At 48.0% G+C, this 22,972-nt stretch overlaps 1 protein-coding gene across 1 annotated transcript in view; it reads left to right on the top strand.

Annotated features, from left to right (window-relative positions):
- The window catches only part of STAB2 (stabilin 2), a 155,128-nt gene that overhangs the window by 123,254 nt on the left and 8,902 nt on the right, over positions 1 to 22,972 (top strand). Inside the window, exons 52-65 of the mRNA XM_081249886.1 lie at positions 19 to 108; positions 2,512 to 2,658; positions 3,936 to 3,992; positions 5,128 to 5,254; positions 6,058 to 6,207; positions 7,962 to 8,066; positions 9,381 to 9,488; positions 11,222 to 11,415; positions 12,524 to 12,665; positions 16,507 to 16,640; positions 18,172 to 18,337; positions 18,483 to 18,589; positions 20,856 to 20,975; positions 21,763 to 21,903. Of these exons, the coding sequence (XP_081106012.1) occupies positions 19 to 108; positions 2,512 to 2,658; positions 3,936 to 3,992; positions 5,128 to 5,254; positions 6,058 to 6,207; positions 7,962 to 8,066; positions 9,381 to 9,488; positions 11,222 to 11,415; positions 12,524 to 12,665; positions 16,507 to 16,640; positions 18,172 to 18,337; positions 18,483 to 18,589; positions 20,856 to 20,975; positions 21,763 to 21,903 (1,788 nt within the window). The remainder of the gene's footprint in view (positions 1 to 18; positions 109 to 2,511; positions 2,659 to 3,935; positions 3,993 to 5,127; positions 5,255 to 6,057; positions 6,208 to 7,961; positions 8,067 to 9,380; positions 9,489 to 11,221; positions 11,416 to 12,523; positions 12,666 to 16,506; positions 16,641 to 18,171; positions 18,338 to 18,482; positions 18,590 to 20,855; positions 20,976 to 21,762; positions 21,904 to 22,972) is intronic.

The following is a 22,972-nucleotide window of genomic DNA, read 5'->3' as shown; positions in this document are numbered from 1 at the left end:
GCACCATCACTCCCACAGGTTTTGGCAGTGGATCTCCCCAGGTCTGCTACCTGGAAGACCCTGCAAGGTTCCGAGCTGAGTGTGAAGTGTGGAGCTGGCAGTGACATCGTGAGTATTGTCACCCAGTGGAAGCTGGGAATGCATTCCCCAACCACTGCCCCTTCCAGGCGTTGTTCATTTTTTCCCGCATTGACAGCAAGCTCTTTTCTCTCACTGCCTTCAGGGCTAGCTCCCCTGAGTAAGTGGATATGAAAAACCTGATAAGTCCTGGCCAGCCCAAGCCCTCACCAGGTGTCAGGGAGCCTCCCTTTACACTTGGCAGAGAGCAGCTTTTGGTTGATTTGGGGGAAGACGTATTTTCCAGTGTGAGACGCTTCCCTGAAGCAAGAAGATACACTGTCATTCCTTTTCCTTCCTTCCCAGCCCTACTGCAGTCTCCCCTCCAGCCCTCGCAAAGCATGTCAGAGCCAGCTCTGGGCTACGTCTACCTAGATAGGCCAACAAAGAGAAAATGTGCAATTTTCACCTTCCTTGGCTAGTTCCTTAACAATATTACCTTCCTGTAATTCCATGTGATGAATGGGTCTGATGGGATAATAGTAGCTACATCCTCTATCTTTTATTTAATGGAAAATGGCAGTGGCTTAAATAGGTAAGGGTTTCTCTCTCTCATAAAAAAAAAAAAATCTGGAAGTAGCCAATCCAGAGCTAGTGTGATGGCTCACTGCGGGAGCTCCTTCTGTCTTCCTGCTCTGCAGCACATGTTTCCAGCCTCACAGTCACCTCAAGGTCCAACATAACTGTTGGAGCTCCAGCCATCGTGTCCACTTTCCAGGCAGTAGAAAGGAGAAAGGGCAAAAGGGATGCAGCTCCAAGCTGAGTTGATTACCTTCAAGGAGCCTTCTGAGAAGTCCCAGATAACATTCTGTTTACATCTTCTGACAATCCAGAATCCCCTTAGTGATTGGATTGGAATTGCATTGAATCTGTTACCAAATATAAAGAGTGTTAGCATCTTTACATCCCAACTTCTGGAAAGTTATCCTAATCTACGTACTCTCTTGAGATCAACTATACTGTCTGCATAGACCAAACTGGATATTTATCAAAGAAGAAGAAGAAAAATGTTCACTGCTCATCCTGAGTGCTAATAGAACTTTCAGGCACTTTGTACTCGGAACTTTTTTTTTTTTGGCTGCATCGGGTCTTAGTTGCCGCACACGGGATCTTTCGTTGTGGCACACGGGATCTTTCGTTGTGGTGCGCGGGCTCTTCATTGTGGTGCGCAGGCTTCTCTCTAGTTGTGGTGTGTGGGTTTTCTCTTCTCTAGTTGTGGTGCGTGGGTTCCAGAGCACATGGGCTCTGTAGTTTGCAGCACGCAGGCTCTCTAGTTGAGGCGAGCAAGCTCAGTAGTAGTGGCACACGGGCTTAGTTGCTCCACGGCATGTGGAACCTTAGTTCCCTGACCAGGGATGGAATCCATGTCCCCTGCATTGGAAGGCGGATTCTTTACCACTGGACCACCAGGGAAGTCCCCAGAGTACTATTTGGTTGGAACTTTATAACAACCCTATGCAGTGGAATCATTAATCCTATTTACCTGGTAAAAACAATGAAACCTCAGGGAAGTTCAGGGACCTGTTCACACAATGTATAAGTAGAAGTGGGGGATTCAGCTGCAGTTTTCCAGTGTTCTTTCCACTGAGTTACACAGTGTACATCCCATCAAACACTAGAGAGAGATTTATCTTTTTCTTTTCATGGAACTTTCTAAAAGCATTTGCTTCCTGGGAGGGAAATATATCCATCAATTTACTAGCTGGGTGGACCTTAGGAAAGAAAGCCTGAGGACTGTTGCAAGCATTAAACAAAATCATGTATCTAGAGCACCATTTAGACAACGCCTAGTATACGTGAGAAAGTTATTATTGTTAAAAGGGTAAAGCCCATCAGTGTATATTTTGGAAAGGAAGTTGTACCGGTAGCTTTGCTAGGTGCTAGCACTGAATATGAAAACTGGGTAACTGCATGCGAAGTGGCCAGGTCAACCAGGTTTATCCTGAGCCACGGCCAGGCCGTCCCTACTCCACCCTGTTACCCCCACTGCCAGCATTTCTACTTTGGTAGAGGCAGTGCTGCCGAGCGGCCAGGAGTGTGGGCTGAGGCTGCCAGCCTGGGCGTGAATGCCTGCACCACCACTTACCAACTGTGTCACCTTGGTGAGTTATCTAACCACTCACTGCCTCAGTTTCTTCATCTGTGAATGGGAATACCAGCAAGAGTAGCCACATCCTAGGGATATTGTGAGGATTGAAAGAATCTGCACAGGTAAAGCATGAAGGACAGTACTTGGATGTACTACGTACTGCGTGTCTGAGATAAAGATGTTGGCCGTCGATACACATCAGTTCTTTCTGACTCTAGCAGGTGCTGGCCACATTCCACGGCCTGGGAAGAGGAGAAGTCTGAGGATTGCTGACTGTTCCCCTGCTCTCTCTCTCTCTGTCACAGGGCGAGCTCTTCCTGAACGGCCAAATGTGCAGAATTGTACAGCGGGAGCTCTTATTTGACCTGGGCGTGGCCTACGGCATTGACTGTCTACTGATCGACCCCACCCTGGGGGGCCGCTGTGACACTTTTACCACTTTTGATGTCTCGGTCAGTCCTAAACACACTACTGTAGTAAGGGAACCTTGGGCCAAGGAACAACCCTCACGGGTTGTGGGACCCTGCTGTGAAGCCACAGAGGGCTGGTCCCCAGTGAACGCAGGACCCAAGGGATCAGAGCGCCACCTGACAGCGCTCTTCAGATCCAGAATCAACAGCGTCTACTTAGTCCTGTACAAGCCTTGCCCGTTCTCCTTTATCCACCCACACACCCAGTCACTCATCCCCTTGCCACTAAGCAAACAGTTGTTGGGAAGCAACTGTGTGCCACTGTTCTACCAGTCATTTTCAAACCCACCCACCCGTGCAGTCATTCACTTAACCATTCTACAAGCATTCTTTGAGCCTCTGCCAGAATAAACCATGAGAAATGCCGTACTTGACAGGGTATGACTACAAAAGTGGCAGTTTCCTATGGTTCAATCTAATACATGCCACCATACCTCCATTCATTTGCTCATTCATTAACACTGGTTGAACTTCCGTGCCAGGTCCTGCACTTTATGAGGCGCGTGTACATTTCACACACGTTCATCTATCCGGTGCCATTTATTGACCTTTGAGCCTACTGTTTAGCTCAGTGCTCATCTTACCCCTATCCAATAATAGAAGCAGTTATCACCTACTCTATTATGCAAACTTGTAAATTGAGTCTCAGAGGTGAAGTGACTTACATGGCAAAGCCTGTCACCAGTTGATTTCTGTACCGGGCAACTTGTAGACATTCAATAAATATCCCAAATTACTAGGATAACAGTCAGCCAAAGTAGGAGATGAAAAACCAGTTGTTAATTTCTTCACTTTCCAAGTATCTATACAGACATTTTTTTCAGTTAATCATTTTTCCTCACCAATCCCCTGAAAATCAAATAGCAGCAAGAATTATTATCCCTGTTTTAAAGGTTAGAAGACTAAGGATCAAAGAATGTGATTAGCTAAAACAATCACAGCTGATTTATAATGGAACTGACACTTGCATCCACATTTCCCGCTGCTGCTATACCGTGTGCCTGTGTGACCCTGCCCTGGTCCACCTCCATCTAACGGAATTTTTACCTCAAAGAACTAAACTAAGGAATTGAGGTCCATGACATACCTTCAGAATTCTCTATGGCAAAGTTACAGAGTGTTAGCTTTTATATCCTTGATCATAGCCAGAATCTTAAGATTAATAAGTTCTTAGTCACATAATCAAGGCATTAATCTGGGGCATTCCTTGTGTTTCCCAATATTCTGGATTTTTAAGTGTTTCTTTTCTTGCGTACTAGGGGAATTGTGGGAGCTGTGTTCATACTCCCAGCTGCCCCAGGTGGACTAAACCAAAGGTAATTATGAACACAGTGATAACGTTTGGAGAGTGATAGGTTTGTTTCTCTATCAGACCCCGGTCTCCTGGTAGCTATGAGTGTGCATGCATGTGTGTGCATCTGCAAGCGTGTTATAACTGTGTGTAATTAGTTTATGTCTTTCTTTCAACAATCAGGCCAATGGAAATAGAGATGAACATTCTTAGCCCAGGCAGCCTGTCAACCCACTATCCGTCTTTTAAGAACTGTCTAGGAGAGTCATGGGATGACAGACCTAGAAGGGGTGGCAAAGACAATTATAATTATAAAAATAATAGTTGTATTTTGTTGGTTGCTGTTCATGTCCCCGGCTCTGTGCTGGCCCCTTTATTTTGATATTATCCCTATTCCCCATTATAATACTCGTAGAAAAATATATTACCTCCAGTTACAACAGATGAGTCTCAGAGAGGACAAGCAATCAGCCCGAGGCCACACAGCTAGTAAGGAGCAAAGCTAGGATTAGAGCCCAGCATGCAATGTAAGAGTAATGGTTAAGCCAATGAAATTTGGGGTCCACAGTTATGGGGTCAAATTCTCATGGGTAATCTTTGGCAAGTCATTTTATATGTTTTTGCCTCTGCAAAATGGAGCTAATAGCAGTTCTGTGTGTGATTATTAGGAAAAGTAAGTTTTTAAATGTGGGTACAGAGCCTGGCACATAGCAAGTGCTCATTAAGTATTAGTTGTAGTACTTACTCCAAAGCCAAGCTCTTTGTACTATACCAGTAACCTCTCTAACAGAAACACCCCTACAAAATGAACTGTAACCCCATACTCTCTCTACTGATGTTCCTGGGGCCTGGCCACAGACCCCTCTCCTGATAGAAAGCCACCTCTTTCCCACTCCCTTCTCAGGCAACCACACCTTTTGCAAACAGCTCTAAGGGTTAAGATGGGGAGAAATCTTCTTCCTGTGGACTCCACCTCTGCCCCCTCCCCCATTCATTTGTCTCCCTACACCCCTAAGAAGAGAATTCCCTATACAGGGCTCATGACCACTGAGTCCCATTTTCTACTTGGGCAGTACCTGGGATCCCCCACTGGGGGCGGACTAGAGCCCAAGAGCCCAAGGGGATGGAAGGTGGAGGGATGGTTCAATCTCTTCCTTTAGGGTGAGAAGCGGAAGTGTCTGTACGACTTGCCGTTCAGGAGGAACCTGGAAGGCTGCAAGCAGCAGTGCACCCTGGTGATACAGCTCCCCAAGTGCTGCAGGGGCTACTTCTGGCCAGACTGTCAGGGTAAGGGAGCCTCTTACTGCCTTGCAATTCTGAAATGATTGTGCAGTCACTGTGGAGCATTTGAAAGTACTGTATGGGGGGCTGGTGGGGGGCACGGGGAGCAGGGGAGTATATCACTCTTAATGATTCTGCTAAGAAAAAATCCAAAAGCAATTATTCTGAAGAGCTGTGCAGCTTTCCTTCTCCTTTTTTTTTTCTTGTCATATTTGGTTTTTACAGAGTTGAGATTCTACTGTGCATAGACTGTAAATCATGTGTCATGCTTTTCTGCTTGATGTTATAGCATAAGACATTTCCCATGGTGTTAGAAACACCACATTTCATTTTTGACACCAGTCTATGATACTGATAAACATGCTAGTTTTTTTGTTTGTTTGTTTTGTTTTGGGGTTTTTTTTTGTTTTGGGGGGTTTTTTTTTGCAGTACACGGGCCTCTCACTGTTGTGGCCTCTCCCGTTGCGGAGCACAGGCTCCGGACACGCAGGCTCAGTGGCCACGGCTCACGGACCCAGCCGCTCCGTGGCATGTGGGATCTTCCCAGACCGGGGCATGAACCCGTGTCCCCTGCATCGGCAGGCGGACTCTCAACCACTGCGCCACCAGGGAAGCCCCCCTATCTGATATATTTAAGCCATAGGCCAGTGGCTTGCTCTAAACATCCAGTGACACTATGTGGATATGTCCCTGGGGCCACAGAGGACAGAACCCACAGCTGAGGACGGGTTAGCTGCATGTTCACAAAGGCGCTGAGCTGCTCTGGGTCTGGGGAGGCTGCTGAGTCACTGCTGTTTCATCTCTTCCAGCCTGCCCTGGAGGACCAGATACCCCATGTAACAACCGGGGTGTCTGCCTCGATCAGTACTCACCTGCGGGACAGTGTAAATGCAACACTGGCTTCAACGGGACAGCATGTGAGCTGTGCTGGCCAGGGAGATTCGGGCCTGACTGTCAGCGTACGTGGCACCCACTCCCCTGTCGTTCGGCTGTATGCTCTCTGCCCCGATGCACACCATCCACCTGAGCTGGAAGCATCCTTCTTCCTCTCTTTCCTGGCCACCCACCTCCCATCTGTCTGCCCTCACATGCTTTTTTCCTCCTTGGATATATTCCCAGTTTCCATCCACTGAAAGAGCCTCCTCTCTAGAAGTGAAGCTCACATCCCCTGCAGCCACCAAGGCAAGCTGTGGCCGACCAACACTCAATCAGTCATTCAACTATCACATATATGCCGAGTCCTTACTAATGTTGACAGCTAATGTGTGTGGAGTGCCTACTATGTGCCAGGCAGGGATGTTGTACCATCTAATCCTCACAACAAGCCTTTGAGGTGGGTACTCTTTATTATCCCCACTTAGCAGATGAAGAAGCTGAGGCACAAAGAGGCTTAGTGACTTGATCAAAAGCCAGGAATGGTTCTAAGTTGTAGAACTTAGCTTTCAAAATCCCAGCTTTCAAGGAGTGTACATTCAAAGGGAGGAAACAGACCAAGATGACAGAAACAAAAATAGATATAAAGGCATAAAGAAGATGAAGCAGATGAAGGGAATCGAGATAGAAAGGAGGCACTGGTCCAGAAGACATCTCGTGAAATATTTGAGTAGAGACCTAACAGAGGTGAGGGGGCTGGGAGGGGGGATATCAATAACAGCTCTGTCTGGTCAAATTTCAGCGATGATGGAAATGCTCTGTAACTCCGCCACGAGGAATGGTAGCCGCTAGCCGCATGTGGACGTTGAGCACTCAAAACCTGTGACTAAGGAACTGATTTTTGTTTATTTTAATTAGTTTACATTTTAGATAGCCACGTGTGATGAGCGGCTGCTCTAATGGACAGTGCAGGCTAGAGGAATGGCTTTCCTGGAAGAGAGACAAGCAAGTGCAAAGGCCCTGAGGCAGGCGTGCGCTCGGCATGCAAGGAACAGCAGAGCGGCCAAGGTGGCTGAGCAGAGTGGGCAAAGAAGAGGGAGAAAGGGAGAAGAAGGAATCTGAAGGTCGCCAGGGGCCAGATAACATAGGAGCTTCTTGCCCAGAGACAGATCTTCAGCATCTAAGTGTGATGGCGGCCAGTAAAGGATTGTGAATGGGGGGTGGGGGGGTTGTCCTGAGCAGATTGGAAAGGATCACCCCAGCTGCCCCGTGGAGAGTGCACCATGGGAGCGCACGAGCAGAAGCAGGGCCAGCGTTGGGGAGGCTGATGCTGTGTTCTGGGTGAGAGCTGGTGGTGCCGTGGGCTACAGCGCTGCTGCTGGAGGTGGTAAGAGGCAGAAGGATTGGTGTATTTCTTGAAGGTTTGACCATTCAGTCCATTTCTCTGTTAGGAGGCCCAGGTCATGTTCCCTCCCCCTACTGTTCAGTTACATACCCCACGATACCCTCTACTTCTGTGTTTACTACAATCACTGTATTTATAATTATGTGTTCGATAACCAGGTACTGCTAGACTGTAAGCGCCCTGAGAACAGGGACCTTATGTCTTGGGTTTTCTGCCGTAACCTCATTGCCTGGTAGTGTCTGCCCCATGATAGCCACTGAATAGGTTATTTTTTGAAAGTCTGAATGAATGATATAAATGAATGAGTGAATGAATGTGGATAAACACGGTGCCTTCCAAACCAACAGCATAGCCAGCACGTGGTCAGTGGGCTTGGTTGATTGGATTTCAATCCCCGATCTCTGCTAACTGATCACACTCCAACTTGCTCTACAGCCTGTGGCTGCTCGGACCATGGACAGTGCAACGATGGGATCACGGGCTCTGGGCAGTGCGTCTGTGAAACAGGGTGGACGGGCCGCTTCTGTGACACTCAAACAGGTCTGTCCTGGGGGCGGCCATCTGCCGGCGGCCGAGTGCTGCAGCGGACCCTGCCGAGAGCGGCCGACTGAGGGTTGGGGGTCTGAGCGACATCGGAAAAAACCGACAAAGCAGGGGTTCCCTTTTCCACGAGGAATAGATGACTTGGCTGTGTGGCCCCAGGGTCCGGAGATCTGGTGACTTAAAGGAAACTAGATGACAAGATTTAACTCAAACCCGTGAAACCAGCATGCAGTCCTGTCAATCATGGAAGGACCCACCTCAGGCAGAGTATACAGGATGGGGCGGGAAGGGTCCCTTGGGATTGTGGTCCAGGCCCAGATGTGTGCAGACACAGAGGTGAAGGGTTTCACAGAAAGCGTGCTGTTCCCTGGAGTCCAGGATCTGACCCCTGATTCAGCTGCTTATTAGACAAACGGCCTCAGCTAAGCCACCCTCTCCGAGGCTTGACGCGCTCGTCCGAATAAAGAGAGCCTGTTGCACGGCTTTCAGGGGAGGATTGTTGTGAGGGTCGGGGTCATGGTTTTGGAGTGTCCGGTGCGTGTGGGGCGCTCAGAAACAGTAGCTGCCATGATCCCCATCCGTCATGGTCATCCTTGTCATGACCTTGACCCTTCCTGAGCTGTCAGTTTTCTGAGGCCTCCCTGGAAGCCCGAGCCTCATGTTCGGGTCAAAGGTTGAATTCTCCAGTGTAAAGCACTAGTCACTTCATCCTCCTGGGGGCAGAAGGGCAAGACCAGGCTCTTCCTATGGGCATCAGCAACCGGAAGCGCCGGCAGCCCCGCAGTCCCCTCAACTTCAGCTCCTCCCCCCTTCTCTCCCCCCTCCTCCCCTCCTAATCATCCCGTGGCCTCATGCTGCCTCCTGATACTGCAGCCCCTTCCAGCCGCCAAAGCCCCAGACTTCTCCCAGGCTCTGCAGTGCCCACAGAAGGCCTTGGGATTTCTCCTCCAATTTAACCATCTCCTCTGGAACCCCATGCCCTCAGGGCCAAAGAGCTAATCTGCTAAATTCACCCTTGCTAGCGGACTTTGAGGTATAAAGTGTTCATTGGTTGCCCCTAACGGTGACATATTTGCATTTTAATCTGGATAACATTTCAGAAGTAATGTCTTAATAATACAAAGGAGTGATTCCGGGATCTCAGAATCTCCAGGCTGGGAGGGACCTTAGCAAATCCCCCCATCCGCCCGCCCTAAGGGGCCACTTCTGAAACACAGTGGCAGGCCAGATGGGGTCCCAGGAAGATGCCTGAGGTGGGTCCCAGCCCTTCATGTCACGGCGCGGGATGCATGGTGACCTCTTTCTCTGCAGTCCTGCCCCTCGTGTGCACGCCTCCTTGTTCCGCTCATGCCACCTGTAAGGAGAATAACACGTGTGAGTGTAACCTGAACTACGAAGGGGATGGAGTAACGTGTACAGGTAGGTCCCATCCGTGCACGGGTGGAATAGCAGCGAGGTGCTAGGAGCGGAGCGGCTCTCGGTCAGGGTGCCTGGGCTCCGTCCCGGCCCCTCTGCTTCCTGCTCGGACTGCTTCGGCGACACCCACCCTCTCTGCGACTCGGTTTTCCTCAATGGGTTTGCTCATGCCTGACCTGCCCACTTTCCAGGTCATGACTTTGAAACTGCTTTGCCAAGTGTGATGCACTTTGTTTTATGGTATTTTTGTGACTTTACAGATACTCCAGTCTTGCTTCAAAAAATTCAGAAACTATACTACAGTATTTAAAAAACGACAGTGAAACCTACACATGCTCTCACCACTCGGTGAGAACCACTTTGAACACGGAGATGTCTCTGTCTCTAGTAGTTACAGTATAGGTTCAGCCACACAGAGACCCAAATGAACAGTGGCACAAACAAGGCGGATGTTTAAATGTTTATTTTTATCTCTTATAGCAATGTGCATGGAGGCGTCCAGGGCTAACACGGGGTTTCACTCTGAAAGGTCATCTGGGGGCCCAGACTCCTTCCATCTTGTTGCTCTGCCATCCTTCACTTGCCCGGCCCGAGAGGGTCACTACCAAAGCTCATCCCAGGCAGCAGGATAGAGAGGGAGAGGAAGGAGGCAAACCTCCTCCCTTTAAGGACACACCTAGAAGCTGCTAAAATCCTGTCTGCTTCCATCCCATTGGCTGGAACCTCATCATCTGTCACACCTAGGACAGGGGAGCCTGGGGAATGTAGTCTTCAGTTGGACAATCATGAAGCCCAGCTGAAAATCTACTACTATAGAGAAAGAAAACAATAGGTACCAGGGGAAAGCTACTAGTCCTGGGCACGCATACTTTCTAACTGTTCTCATGAGTAGATATTCATATAGAGATATATACTTTCTTTACAGAACTGAGGTCTTGCTATACCTGTTGTTTTGTGATCTGCTACAAGGCAGTCTAGACGTAGCTCAGCATCCGCAGTGGCAGCAAAGACCCAGGTTGTGTCTTTCTGTTCTGCCAGCCTTAGGCTGAGGCCTTTGGTCCTCATGTTCATGCTCTCAGGGTCTCAAGTGGCTGCCACCACTCTAGCCAAAAAGTCAGACAAGAGAAATCAGAGCACTTTCCAGCTACTCCTGAGGCTGGAGCTAATCTACTATTAGGTTGAAATTTGGGGGATTAAGAAAACAAAGGTTAAGGGGCACACAGAATGGTGGGGAAAGTGCGGGCTTTGGAGTCAAACCAACCTGGGTTTAAATCCCAGCCCCTCCACGTTGTAGCTGGTTTGCCTTTGTCAGGTCAGTTAAGCTCTGAGTTTCCATTTGTTAATCTGTAGAATGGGGGTAACAATGTCTATGTCACAAGGTGCTCAGTAGTGCACTAACTCTATACACACACACACACACACACACATGCAACTATGTCCTAACACTAAAAACCCAGACTCATTAGAAAACCACTACCAAAGTAAAGTATGTGATTAAAAAAAAGGGCAGAGGTAGACAGATGTCACCAGGCCTGGTCTATGAGGGTGTTCGCCACAGGACACTAGTGTTGGCAAATGCAGCACAGAGGCCACCGGGCACAGGGAGAGAAGGCACTGAAATGTTGGGGCCCATTGTCTCACCCAGCGCCACTGGTCCTGGGGTGACCCACACCTCAGTCTGAAGCCCGTGTTACACAGAGCGTGGTTCATTGAGCCCTTGTCCTCTGCTCTTGCAGTTGTGGATTTCTGCAAACAGAACAACGGCGGGTGTGCAAAGGTCGCCAAGTGCTCCCAGAAGGGCACGAAGGTCTCCTGCAGCTGTCAGAAGGGCTACCAGGGGGATGGCCACAGCTGCACGGAGATAGACCCCTGTGCGGACGGCCTCAATGGCGGGTGTCATGAGCATGCCACGTGCCAGATGACCGGCCCGGTGAGTCTCGCCTCCCCGGGGAAATTGGGGGTGGGGAGCCCTTGTGCCTTGTTCAGCCTTGCTTCTCCACTCAGGTTACCACTGGCCTCTTCCTAAGCCTTCTTCCCACGTGAGTCTATTTCTTGTTAAGTCGGCGGGCTAAATACGAAGCGGTACCCTATGCAGAAAAAGGACCTTACTGGAAAAACTGGTGAAGTCCACATAAAGTCTATTGTTTAGTTAATCATAATACACCAACACTAATTTTTTAGTTTTGACAATGAACTATGGTTTTGTAAGATGTTAACGTTAGGAGAAGCTGAGTGGAGAATATAAGGAGACTCTCCCTCTGCAACTTTTCTCTAAATCTAAAATTATTCAAAATAAAAATTAAAACCAAAAACGTTGGTAAGACGTGGCAGGAAAAGTGCAGTTTGGGCACTCACTCAGGTCTTTCTAGAATGGAATCAGTGCCCTGTTGCCCCATTTCTCTGGTGGAAAGGAAAGATGGTGGGAGATGATGTCGATTATATGATAGTTATAAACGTGAACTCAGAGTCAGGCAGCCTTTGAGTCTTTGTTCCTGGCCTGACATACTGTGTGGTCTGGGGGTGGCTGCTTAACCTCTCTGAGCTTCAGTTTCCTCATTCACAAAGTGGGCCTCATAATACTGCGAACCTCACAGGATTGTTGTGGACATTAAATGAGATCATTCATTGACTCAACAAGTGGTCATCAAGCACCTACTTTGTGCTGTTGTAGCTGCCAAGGATGTAGCGATCAAAAGCTTATACACAAGTAGGGGGAGGGGGCATCTTCAGTACAGAAATGAGCGTACAAGATACCTTCAGAGAGGGCCAAGAGTCAGGAGGAACAAAAATCGGGCCAGTGTGATAAAAAGGGACCGGGAGTCAGGGAAGCGACATCTGAGCTGAGATGTAAAGGAGGACATTCCATCCTGAGCCTGGGCAAGAGCAAGACGGAGCAGTAACTCAGTTCCCACCGGACAGGACAGGCATGTTTCTTACCCTTCTGAGCATCTCCTGTGCTGGATGGTGGCCCGCAGAGCACATGGGGTTCTGGGGGCCCAGAGAAGGGCCTTTTTCATCTTTCCCACTCTCCCCCCCAGGGCAAGCACAAGTGTGAATGTAAACGTCATTACGTGGGAGACGGGCTGGACTGTGAACTGGAGCAGCTGCCCATCGACCGCTGCCTGCAGGACAATGGGCAGTGCCATGCCAATGCCGACTGTGCTGACCTCCATTTCCAAGGTCAGTGTGGCCCAAAGCACCTGGTCTTCAGGCATGGGGAAGGGACCTCAGCAAGAGCAAAAGGAAAAAGTATTAAAAACTGGGGTCAGGGACTTCCCTAGTGGTCCAGTGGTTGGGACTTTGCCTTCCAGTGCGGGGGTGCGGGTTCGATCCCCGGTAGGGGAGCTAGGATGCCACATGCCACAAGGCCAAAAAACCGAAACATAAAGCAGAAGAAATATTGTAACAAATTCAATAAAGACGTCAAAAATGGTCCACATCAGGGAAAAAAACCAAAAAACTGGGACCAAACAGCCCATGCATTGCCCAGGACCCAGTGGAGGCTTACATCAGCACATTGAGGGTTTGGATTTCAACATAAAAATTTGTGGGGGACACAGACATTCAGTCCCTATCACGCGTCAAGTCCTAAGACACCTCAAGTGCATTTTGGGGATGAAATGGATGAAATATAAGCAGGAGAAATACATAGGAGATATGACAAATGTATGACACTGTCTCTTGTTGCAAGGAGATTCCCAATGGAGTTAAGGACATTTTTTAATTAATAAGACCGGGGGAAGAAAGGTAATAAGACAGAAGATAGCAATTTATCTCATGCTGATGGTGCAACTGAAGGGAGAGAGCAAGCTGGTTAGAGAAAAATTGGAAGCAGGGACTCAAGCAAATATTTGTACATCCATGTTCACAGCAGCATTATTCACAGCAGCCAAAAGGCAGAAACAACTGACATGTTCAACATATGAACAGATAGATAAAATGCAGTATACGGTGGGAAATTACCCTATAAAAGGAATGAAATTCTGTACATGCTACAGCGTGAATGAACCTTGAAAACATGCTACATGAAATAAGCCAGACACAAAAGGACAAATACTGTACTCTTCCACAGATAGAAGGTACCTGTAATAGGCAAATTCAGAGAGACAGAAGGAAGGATAGAGGTTACTGAAGGGTGGGGAGAGGGGGTCACTCTTTAATGGGTACAAAGTTTCTGTTTGGGATGATGGAAACATTCTAGAAATGAATAGAGGTGATGGTTGCACCTGTAAATGTACTTAATGCCACTGAATTGTACACTTAAAATGGTCCAAAGGGCAAATTTTATGTTATGTGTATTTTACCGCACTAAAATTTTTTTTTAAAAAAGAATAGAGAAGGGGAGGATCTCTGGGTGGGATGAGAGAGGGAATCCCAGGGAGCTGAATAGAGGCCTGGGGCTACAGTGGAGGCTTGAAAGATGCTGGAGTTGAGCTATGCACAGAAGAGCTGGCAAGACGTTTCTGCTGGGAGGACTCATGGGCAGCAGACAGTTACCAGGGGTCAGCTGGGAAGGATGAGGCAATGGCGGGAGGGACAGCATTATATCAAGGCTATGACCTCAAGGTCACAGGGTCTCTGCTGGGAAGAGGAGTGAGATGAGGGAGAAAAGGGCACACCGTGGACACGGAGAGTGAAGAAAAGGAAAGGGTCGGCCATAATGTAAGGTTTCCATCTCGAGAGACCAACCCAGTGGTCGTGTTACAGCAGTTTGGGAGTAGGGGGCCCAAGAATTTTGAAAGCTTTGCTGGGGACATTCTATGTTCAAGGTGATGATGGATCTTCCAAGTCCTATCTCAAGGTGATGGTGGGACTTCAAAGCAGGGAGATTCTGTAGGCGGTTGTTATTTAGGATGGGGTCAAGAATGAGCACTTGGGACCAGGGATGTTGATTCATGAGTCATTTGCCAGGAGTGTGGAGTCAAGAGGTGCTTGGCTTTTTTCTTTAGGGCACGATTCTTTCAGCCAGTCCTGCCTGTTCCCACAATTCACTGAATCTATTCAGTTCGTGGAACATCACCCATCTTCTCCAGGGGGCTTTTCTCTTCTACTTTTTTATGAATACTGAGACAGTGATGGTAGTGATATTAAGTGACTGAGCGTCACATTGGACCCACCTTCTGTTGTAGCTGAGTGGTTACCCTTAAGAAGACGAGACAGCATTGGGATAATGCCTCAGCTGTCCCAGTGGGCAGGCTACAGAGGCATCCCACACTCAGGAGGAAGTGCCTACTCTCACACAGTTCTGAGGAGGGCAAACTCACACAGCCTGTGTGGCAACCAATTCAGCGATGTGTGCAGAGAGCCTCATGATAAATCATGCCGAGAGTTGGTAGTGCCATTTCAAGGGACACATCCTATTGAAATTAGCTAAGAATTGAATAACGGGAAACATACCATCCCAGCATTACCTAACATCACAAAAAATTAGAAATAACAAATATCTAACAGTAAAGGATGATCAAATATACTGTTATATCTACTCAAGGGCACTATTAAGAATTGTGGGGACTTCCCTGGTGGTGCAGTGGTTAAGAATCTGCCTGCCAGTGCAGGGGACATGGGTTCGAGCCCTGGTCTGGGAAGCTCCCACATGCTGCATAGCAACTAAGCCCATGTGCCCCAACTACTGAGCCTGTGCTCTAGAGCCCGCGAGCCACAACTACTGAGCCCACGCACCCTAGAGCCCTCATGCTGCAGCTACTGAGCCCATGTGCCGCAACTACTGAGCCCACACGCCACAACTACTGAGCCCACGTGCTGCAACTACTGAAGCCCACATGCCTAGATCCCGTGTTCCGCAACAAGGGAAGCCTGCGCACTGCAGCGAAGAGCAGCCCCCGCTCGCTGCAACTAGAGAAAGCCTGTGCACAGCAACAAAGACCCAGCACAGCCAAAAATTAATTAATTAATTAATTTTTAAAAAGAATCGTGTTGACTTGGGAAGGAGACAAGGCTAAACACCTTTCCGTCCTTCCCCAAGCTGTTATATTGGTAAGTGTTTATATTTCAGGTGTGGCTGACAAGATTATATGGCCTGTGGATGAATATACTATTGGCTGCAGTCAAAGAAGAAAATCTTGGGAATTCCCTGGTGGTCCAGTGGTTAGGACCCCACACTTCCACTGGGGCGCAGGTTCGATCCCTGGTCAGGGAACTAAGATCCCGCAAGCCGGGCAGCCAAAAAAAAAAAAAAGAAGAAAGAAAGAAAGAAAAAAATCTTAAACTTGGCTCTTTTGGGGGTAGAAAGTACCCTTTTAGTGGCATTTGATAAAGAACTTGACAATATAAAAATTTGACTTGGTTCTTGAAGTCACATGCATTGGTCTCTGCATTAACTGGTTAAAAAAAAAGATACCAACTCTTTAAAAAGGATTAAAATCTTCTAGTATCTTAGGGGGAAAATGGCTAGAAAACTTTTGTAAAGGCATAGTGGCAATCAGAAAACACATGGGGTCCTTGGCAGAAACTCATTTTAATGTATTTTTTTTCATGGCTGTGAAGTTCACAAAAAGTGTTGAACTAAAAGTGTTCAAGGGGAAATTATGTTGCCAGAGAAAATTGATAATATTGGGAAATAATCGTGATTTCGCGTTGTAAGAAAGATTTCTACAAACTATATATGCAGCATACTGCCACACTTGTGATATATATGACACGTAAACGAACAGGGAAAAAGACTGGAAGGGTGAAATTACATCAAAATTAAAAGTTACAAAAATAAAAATTCCGTACGGAAGTACATCAAAATGTTAGCCATGGAGTAATGATTCTTCCCAGAGAGCAGGACTATAGGTGATTTTTGTTCATCTCTTTTCTTTTCTGTACGGCCCAGATTTCTACCAGACACGTGCTACTTTCAGAGTTAGAAAAGAAATAAGTATTTTAAATGACATCTCAAAGGGGAGCGGCATCCCAAGAAACCCTGGGATAGGGTCAGCCTTCCACTTTGAGAATCTCTGATGAAAGCACTGCCGGCCAGGGGGGCTGGCCTGGACGATTCCTCTCCTCCCCATTCTAGATACCACCGTTGGAGTGTTCCATCTACGCTCCCCGCTGGGCCAGTACAAGCTGACCTTTGACAAAGCCAGAGAGGCCTGTACCAAGGAAGCTGCAACCATGGCAACCTACAACCAGCTCTCCTACGCCCAGAAGGTGGGGCCCAGTTGGCGGGCACTGTGCAGGCAGGGTCTTCAGGGGAGGAGATGCAGCTTCCTCTTGACACAGGGGAGACTCAGGCTGTTGGCCTCCTGGAGCGGGGAGTTCAGGGAGCTCCTGGGGCAATAACGATTTGTCACGTCCACTGGGAGTCTACCGTGTGTCAGGCACAGTGTGGGGTGCTTCGCTGACATTACTGTCCATTCTTACCACATCCCTGGAGGTAGGTATTCCTATCTTTTTACAGAGAGGGCAACTGAGGCTCTGAAAGGTAATGTGCCCAATGTCACCCAGCCAAGAAGTGGCAGATCCAGCACTCCATGTACCCCTGACTCCAAAAGTCAGAGGCACAGACTGGGAGTGTGTACCTCACAGGTGGAAACGAGAAAGAGATCAGTTAACCACAAGCCTAGGATCTCCCTGAACCCACAAAGCAGCTGAGTTTTCTGGAATAACCAGGGCTCTCTGTGTCTAGAGGGGCTGTGAAGGGAGTACATGGGAAGTGCCCCAGCTCTCAGCCACAGCCAGGGAGGAAACGGAGCTCTGGTCGGGGCTACTCTCTTGGCCTCTAAAACCAGAAGCCAATTTGGAAAGGTCAGCGACTCTGAGTGACCTGCTAGTGATTGCTCCCTGGGAGTGGAGATCACTGTCCATCAGGACGGTGTTACTGCCCTCCCACCTCCATCACGACCAGATCTTCAGACCTGACGGTTCTTTGCCAGGGAGCAGAGCCTGTGATGCCGGGACCCAGCATGTTGGAGGGTCAGAAGTTCTTGTCTCTCCTGCTTGCTGGTTGTATGGCCTTGATCAGGCCATGGAAACCTCTGTCCCACCTGGCATGTTTGTATAAGGACTAAAGGTAATACGGCACAGTGACTGGCACACAGTAGGAACGCAGTTTTTAAGATTAAGAGCTCTGGAGTAAGCTGCATGGTGTGAATCTCAACTCCGCTACCTGCTGGCTGTATGCCTTTGAGCAAGTTACTTAACCCTTTTGGCCTGTATTTTCTCAATTATATGATAGAGGTTTTTTTTAAGTTTCTATCTCAAAGGGTTGATACAAGTGTTAAAGGTGTTGACACATGAAAAGCCCTTGCAGCAGAACCTGGCCCAGAATAAGCTCTCAATAAGTGTTACAGTGATGGTGATGGTGATGGTGAGGATGGTGAGGATGATGACTGATGATCAGTTACAGTTCTATCAACCCATAAGCAGAAGAATTTGCACCAGGGAAAAATAGCTGATTGCAAATCCTTTCTCGAGAGCAGAGGGAAGAAAGATGAGTGTCAAGGACCCGGGCACCTACAGGAAAGAGAAGGCGCCACTTTCATCCATCCAATGGCTCAGTCAACAAACATGTAATGAACACCTACTATGTTCCAGGCACAGGGGTACAACAGGCAAAATGAGCCATAATTCCGAACTCCATGGAGTTTTCAGTCTGATGGGGGAGTCAGACATTACCCAAAGAACTCCACAACAAATATGAAATCACAGCTGACCCATGGCCACATCTGTGTCCCTACAGGCCAAGTACCACCTCTGCTCAGCAGGCTGGCTGGACAGTGGGCGAGTAGCCTACCCCACATCCTACTCCTCCCAGAACTGCGGCTCTGGTATCATTGGGATAGTGGACTACGGAACAAGAAACAACAAGAGTGAAATGTGGGATGTCTTCTGCTACCGGATGAAAGGTAACGGCCCACACCCCACTTTAGATTCCAGGCCATGCAGCTGCTGAGCAATCCTCAGCCTGGCCAGCCGACCTCCCAGGGTGAGATGGGGCAGCCCAGGCCCCTGCCTCACTGGGGCGGGACCCCGTGTGCTCCTGCCTTCCAGATGTGAACTGCACCTGCAAGGTAGGCTACGTGGGAGATGGCTTCTCATGCAGTGGAAACCTGTTGCAGGTCCTGATGTCCTTCCCCTCGCTCACAAACTTCCTGACGGTATGTACCATGTCTGTTTGCTTCCGCCTCGGGGTGGAGGGGTTGCCTCAAAGCAGGTATTAGAGAGGTGAGTCCTTCAAAGAAGACAGAAGTTCACAGTCATAGTTAAGAGCATGGACACTGACAAAAAAAAAAAAAAAGGGACTTCCTGGCGGTCCAGTGGTTAAGACCCCACGCTTCCAATGCAGGGGCCGCGGGTTCAATCCCTAGTCAGGGAACTAAGATCCCACATGCCGTGCGGCGCAGCCAAAAAAAAAAAAAAATCTTGAAAGGGCATGGACACTGAGCCTCACTGCCTGAGTTTGAAGCTTAGGTTTGCCACTTAAATGAGTTACTTTCCCTTCTGAGCCTCAGTTTGCTCATCTGTAAACTGGAGATGATGATAGCACCAATCTCATAGGGGCACTGTGATAAATAGGTGACTTAATATTTGTAAAGTGCTTAGCCCCGTGGCCAGCAGATACAAAATGCTATACTGGTATTAGCTGGTATTCTTATCTCTGTTTGCAACTACAGCAGCTTCAGAGTCGGCCCTGGAGGAGTAAGATGCTTTTTTATCCTTGTGGACAGGGTAGGGCACAGTTAGCTAAGCCTGCCTGGTGGTCACCCAGTGAGCCAAATTCTCCACATGGGGTCAACTTGCATTTTGCACTGCACTTTTTTTTTCTTTCTTTTCGGCTGCACCATACGGCTTGCGGGATCTTACTTCCCCAACCAGGGATCGAACCCACACCCTCGGCAGTGAAAGCGCAGAGTCCTAACCACTGGACCACCAGGGAATTCCTGCACTGCACTTAAAGTCACTTTAATATTCTACAAGTCACGTCCAGTGAAGAGAAAGCCCCTGTTAGAGAAGGAATTGGTGTTGACTGATGAAAGAACTGAGCTAATAATGTTAATAACAATAGCTAAAATTTCTTGAGCACTTCCTTCACACGGGGCATTGTACTGAGCCCTTTCAGGGCACTTTTCACTTGGTTCATAGAACATAAGCTCCATAAGGGAAAGGATTTTCTCTGCCTTGTGGCTGGCATATAGTAGGTGCTCAATAAATACTTGCTAGAAGGAATAAATCCTTATGCAGCCTTATGAAGTCACTTCTGTTATTCCCATTTTGCAGATAAAGAAACTGAGGCTTAGCAAGGTCAAGGACACAGCCAAGGAGAGGGGACTGAGCATAAGTATAGGGCTTGTAGGAGCAGGGCAGAAGCTAAACCAAGGACCCCACAATGGCGAGCCTTTTTCCACAGACCAAAGGTATCCACCTAACTCGTCTAAAACATCAGGGTTACTGTAAATACTCTAAAGGTAAACACCCAAACCAATATTTGTGCTGCATGGGAGCTTGGCTTGTGACAGTATCTCAGAGAAAAGAGGTGTAGAACAAAACCCACTGGCTATGTGCCCGTCAGCAAATTATCTTCTCTGGGTGTCAGTAGTGCTCTCTGCACAATGACAAAGCTGAACTGGGTAGTGTGACTTTTTAAAATTTGTTCAGTGAGTATTTATGGAGTACTTACAAAGTGCTTCAGATATATCAGTGAACAAAACAGACAAACAATAAACAGAGTAAATAAGTAAATAGTATTGAAAGCTAGAAGATGATCTAGGCTATGGGGGGGTGGGGAGGGTAAGGGGAACCACAGGCTTCCCATTTTGCATACAGTGAGGAGGAAAGACCTTAGTGAGAAGGTGAGATGCGAGTAAAGTGTGAACACAAGAGAGGAAGTTAACCATGCAGATTTGGAGGAAGAATATTCCAGGCAGAAGGAACAACCAGGCAAAGGATGAAAGGCAGGAGAGTGCTGGGCAAGCTTGAGGAACGTCAGGGAGGCCAGCGTGGCTGGAACAGAGTGAGCTAGAGGACAGCCGGGCACGGGGTCAGAGGAGCAAGAGTCCAGATGGTTTGGGCCTCATGAGCCATTGTAAGGACTTCGGCTTTTCCTCTGGGTGAAGTGGGGGCCCTTGCAGGGTTTTGACAAAAGGAGACTCAAGATTTCACTTAACGTTTCAAAGACTACACGGGCTGTCGGGTTGAGAATGGCCTGTGATCTGGCTATGACTCGGGACCATAGGATTTATCGAGGAAAGGAAAAATCCTCCTAAAATTTTCTCAAGGGGCAGTCAGAAGGAAGAGCAGGCAAGTGGCAGCCTCAGTTGGGACGATCATCAGGGACATTCCCAGAGGGGTGATGTTATCCTCTCCAGCCGCCCCAGTCCCTGCACACCAGGCTGAGCCATCTGACCACCTCCTTCCTCTCCCCAGGAAGTGCTGGCCTATTCCAACAGCTCAGCCAGAGGCCGGGCATTTCTGAAGCACCTGACTGACCTGTCGGTCCAAAGCACCCTCTTTGTGCCACAGGACAGTGGGCTGGGGGAAAATGAGGTGAGTTGGGTTCCTGATGTCTGTGCTTTAGACTAGTGCTTCTAGACAGTTATCAGTTATCTATCACCACAATAGTGCAATGCTACAAACGATCCCCAGATGCAGTGGCTACACATTTATTTAGCTCCAACATCTGTAGATCAGCTGCCAGTTCTTCCGGGCTAGGCCAGGCATGCTCATGTGTCTCAACTGGGCTGGCCGTCAGGTTATCTAGGCTGGCTTGTCTGGGGTTCTGCTCTGCAGGGTTCTCATCCTCCAGCAGGCTAGCCCGGGCATGTGGTGAGAGCAAGCCCAGTCCTGCCAGTGCTTTCTAAGCCCCTATCTGGTCACATTTGCTAATAGGCCACTGGCCCAACAGGTCACGTGGCTGAGCCCAAAGTCAGAGTGGGAGGCCCTCAGATTATGTGGTAAAGGGCAAGGATACAGGGACGGGTGAAGAACCTGGGTCATGGATGCAACTGATCTACTGCATCAACCTTTTTCATGTCACGGCACACAGAGGAACCGGCAGTGTTTCTTCAGCCCACCCACGGGCTCCAACAGCCCAAACCCCGCTGAGGGCTGAGAGAAGCAATACCTCTGCTCGCTTGTTACCCATTCAAGACCCATTCCTCCCAGGACACCACTGGGAAGCTCTGCTTAGACCATAAAAATGACATTCAAAGTAGAGGCAGAAAAACCAAGGCTTTGCGAAGTGATTTTTTTCCCTGGGTCATCGTTGTCATTAAAAGGAGAAAATATTGCTTGGCCTTTAAAGACCATTCTTGTGTCTCTTCTTTCCTCTCAGACTCTGTCTGGGCGGGACATCGAGCACCATCTCGCCAATGTCAGCATCTTTTTTTACAATGACCTTGTCAACGGTACCATCCTGCACACTAGGCTGGGAAGCCAGCTGCTCATCACTTCCAGCCAGGACCAGCGCCAACTGGTATGAAAAGTCTTCTGGGCTTATAGGGAGAAGTGGAGATAATATAGGCCAAGCTCCTAGCAGAGAGTAGGTGCTTAATAGATGGCAACTCTTAGAATGTGAAAGTAAACTCCAAAGCTGCAGCTAGCGGTACTAGCTGCACACCAGAACACACCACACTGTCAGGCAGCCCCTACCCTTTGGGAAATAAGCCATTGGTGACCGCCAGCCCCAGAAGCTGGTAATGAGGAACTATACATGAAACCATTTTAAAGCAGTCTGATTCTCTGCCCTTATTTCTGTCAGATTGCCAGCCTATCCTGGGTGTTAACATGTGAGCCTTCAAGTCAAATGACCGTAGTATGAAAACCAGTTCTGCCACTCACTAGCTCTAGGAACTTAGACTAAGTTACCTAACTTCTCAGGGTCCCAATTTCCTCATCTGAAAAATAGGGATGTTGGTGATGTGTTAATGATGTTGATGATGATGGTGGTGGTGGTAGCGGTGATGATGATTATGATGGTGGTAACAGTGATATTATTTTGATAATGGTGATGTTGTTAATGATGGTGGTGTATTGATGTTGATGATGATGGTGGTGGTGGTGATGATTATTTTGATGATGATGATGGATGATGGTGGGGATGATAGTGGTGGCAGTGATATTAGAAGTAGTGATAGTGGTGGTGATGTGACCATGACAACCATGATGTTCAAATCATAGGCTTTAAAAAAAATTTTTTTAATCGAAGTATAGTTGATTTACAATGTTGTGTTAGTTTTAGGAGTACAGCAAAATGATTCAGTTATATATATATCCAATTATATATATATTTTTTCAGATTCTTTTCCCATATAGGTTATTACAAAATATTGACTAGAGTTCCCTGTGCTATATAGTAGGTCCTTGTCAATTATCTATTTTATATAGAGTGTGTCTGTTAATCCTATACTCCTAATATATCCCTCCTCCCTACCTTTCCCCTGCGTTAACCATAAGTTTGTTTTCTATGTCTGTGAGTCTGTTTCTGTTTTGTAAATAAATCATTTGTATCATTTTTTTAGATTCCACATATAAGTGATACATAT

This window comes from Mesoplodon bidens (assembly GCF_964165515.1).
Source record: "Mesoplodon bidens genome assembly, chromosome: 11".
NCBI classification, from domain to species: domain Eukaryota; kingdom Metazoa; phylum Chordata; class Mammalia; order Artiodactyla; family Ziphiidae; genus Mesoplodon; species Mesoplodon bidens.
This window is presented reverse-complemented; position numbering and strand designations above follow the sequence as displayed.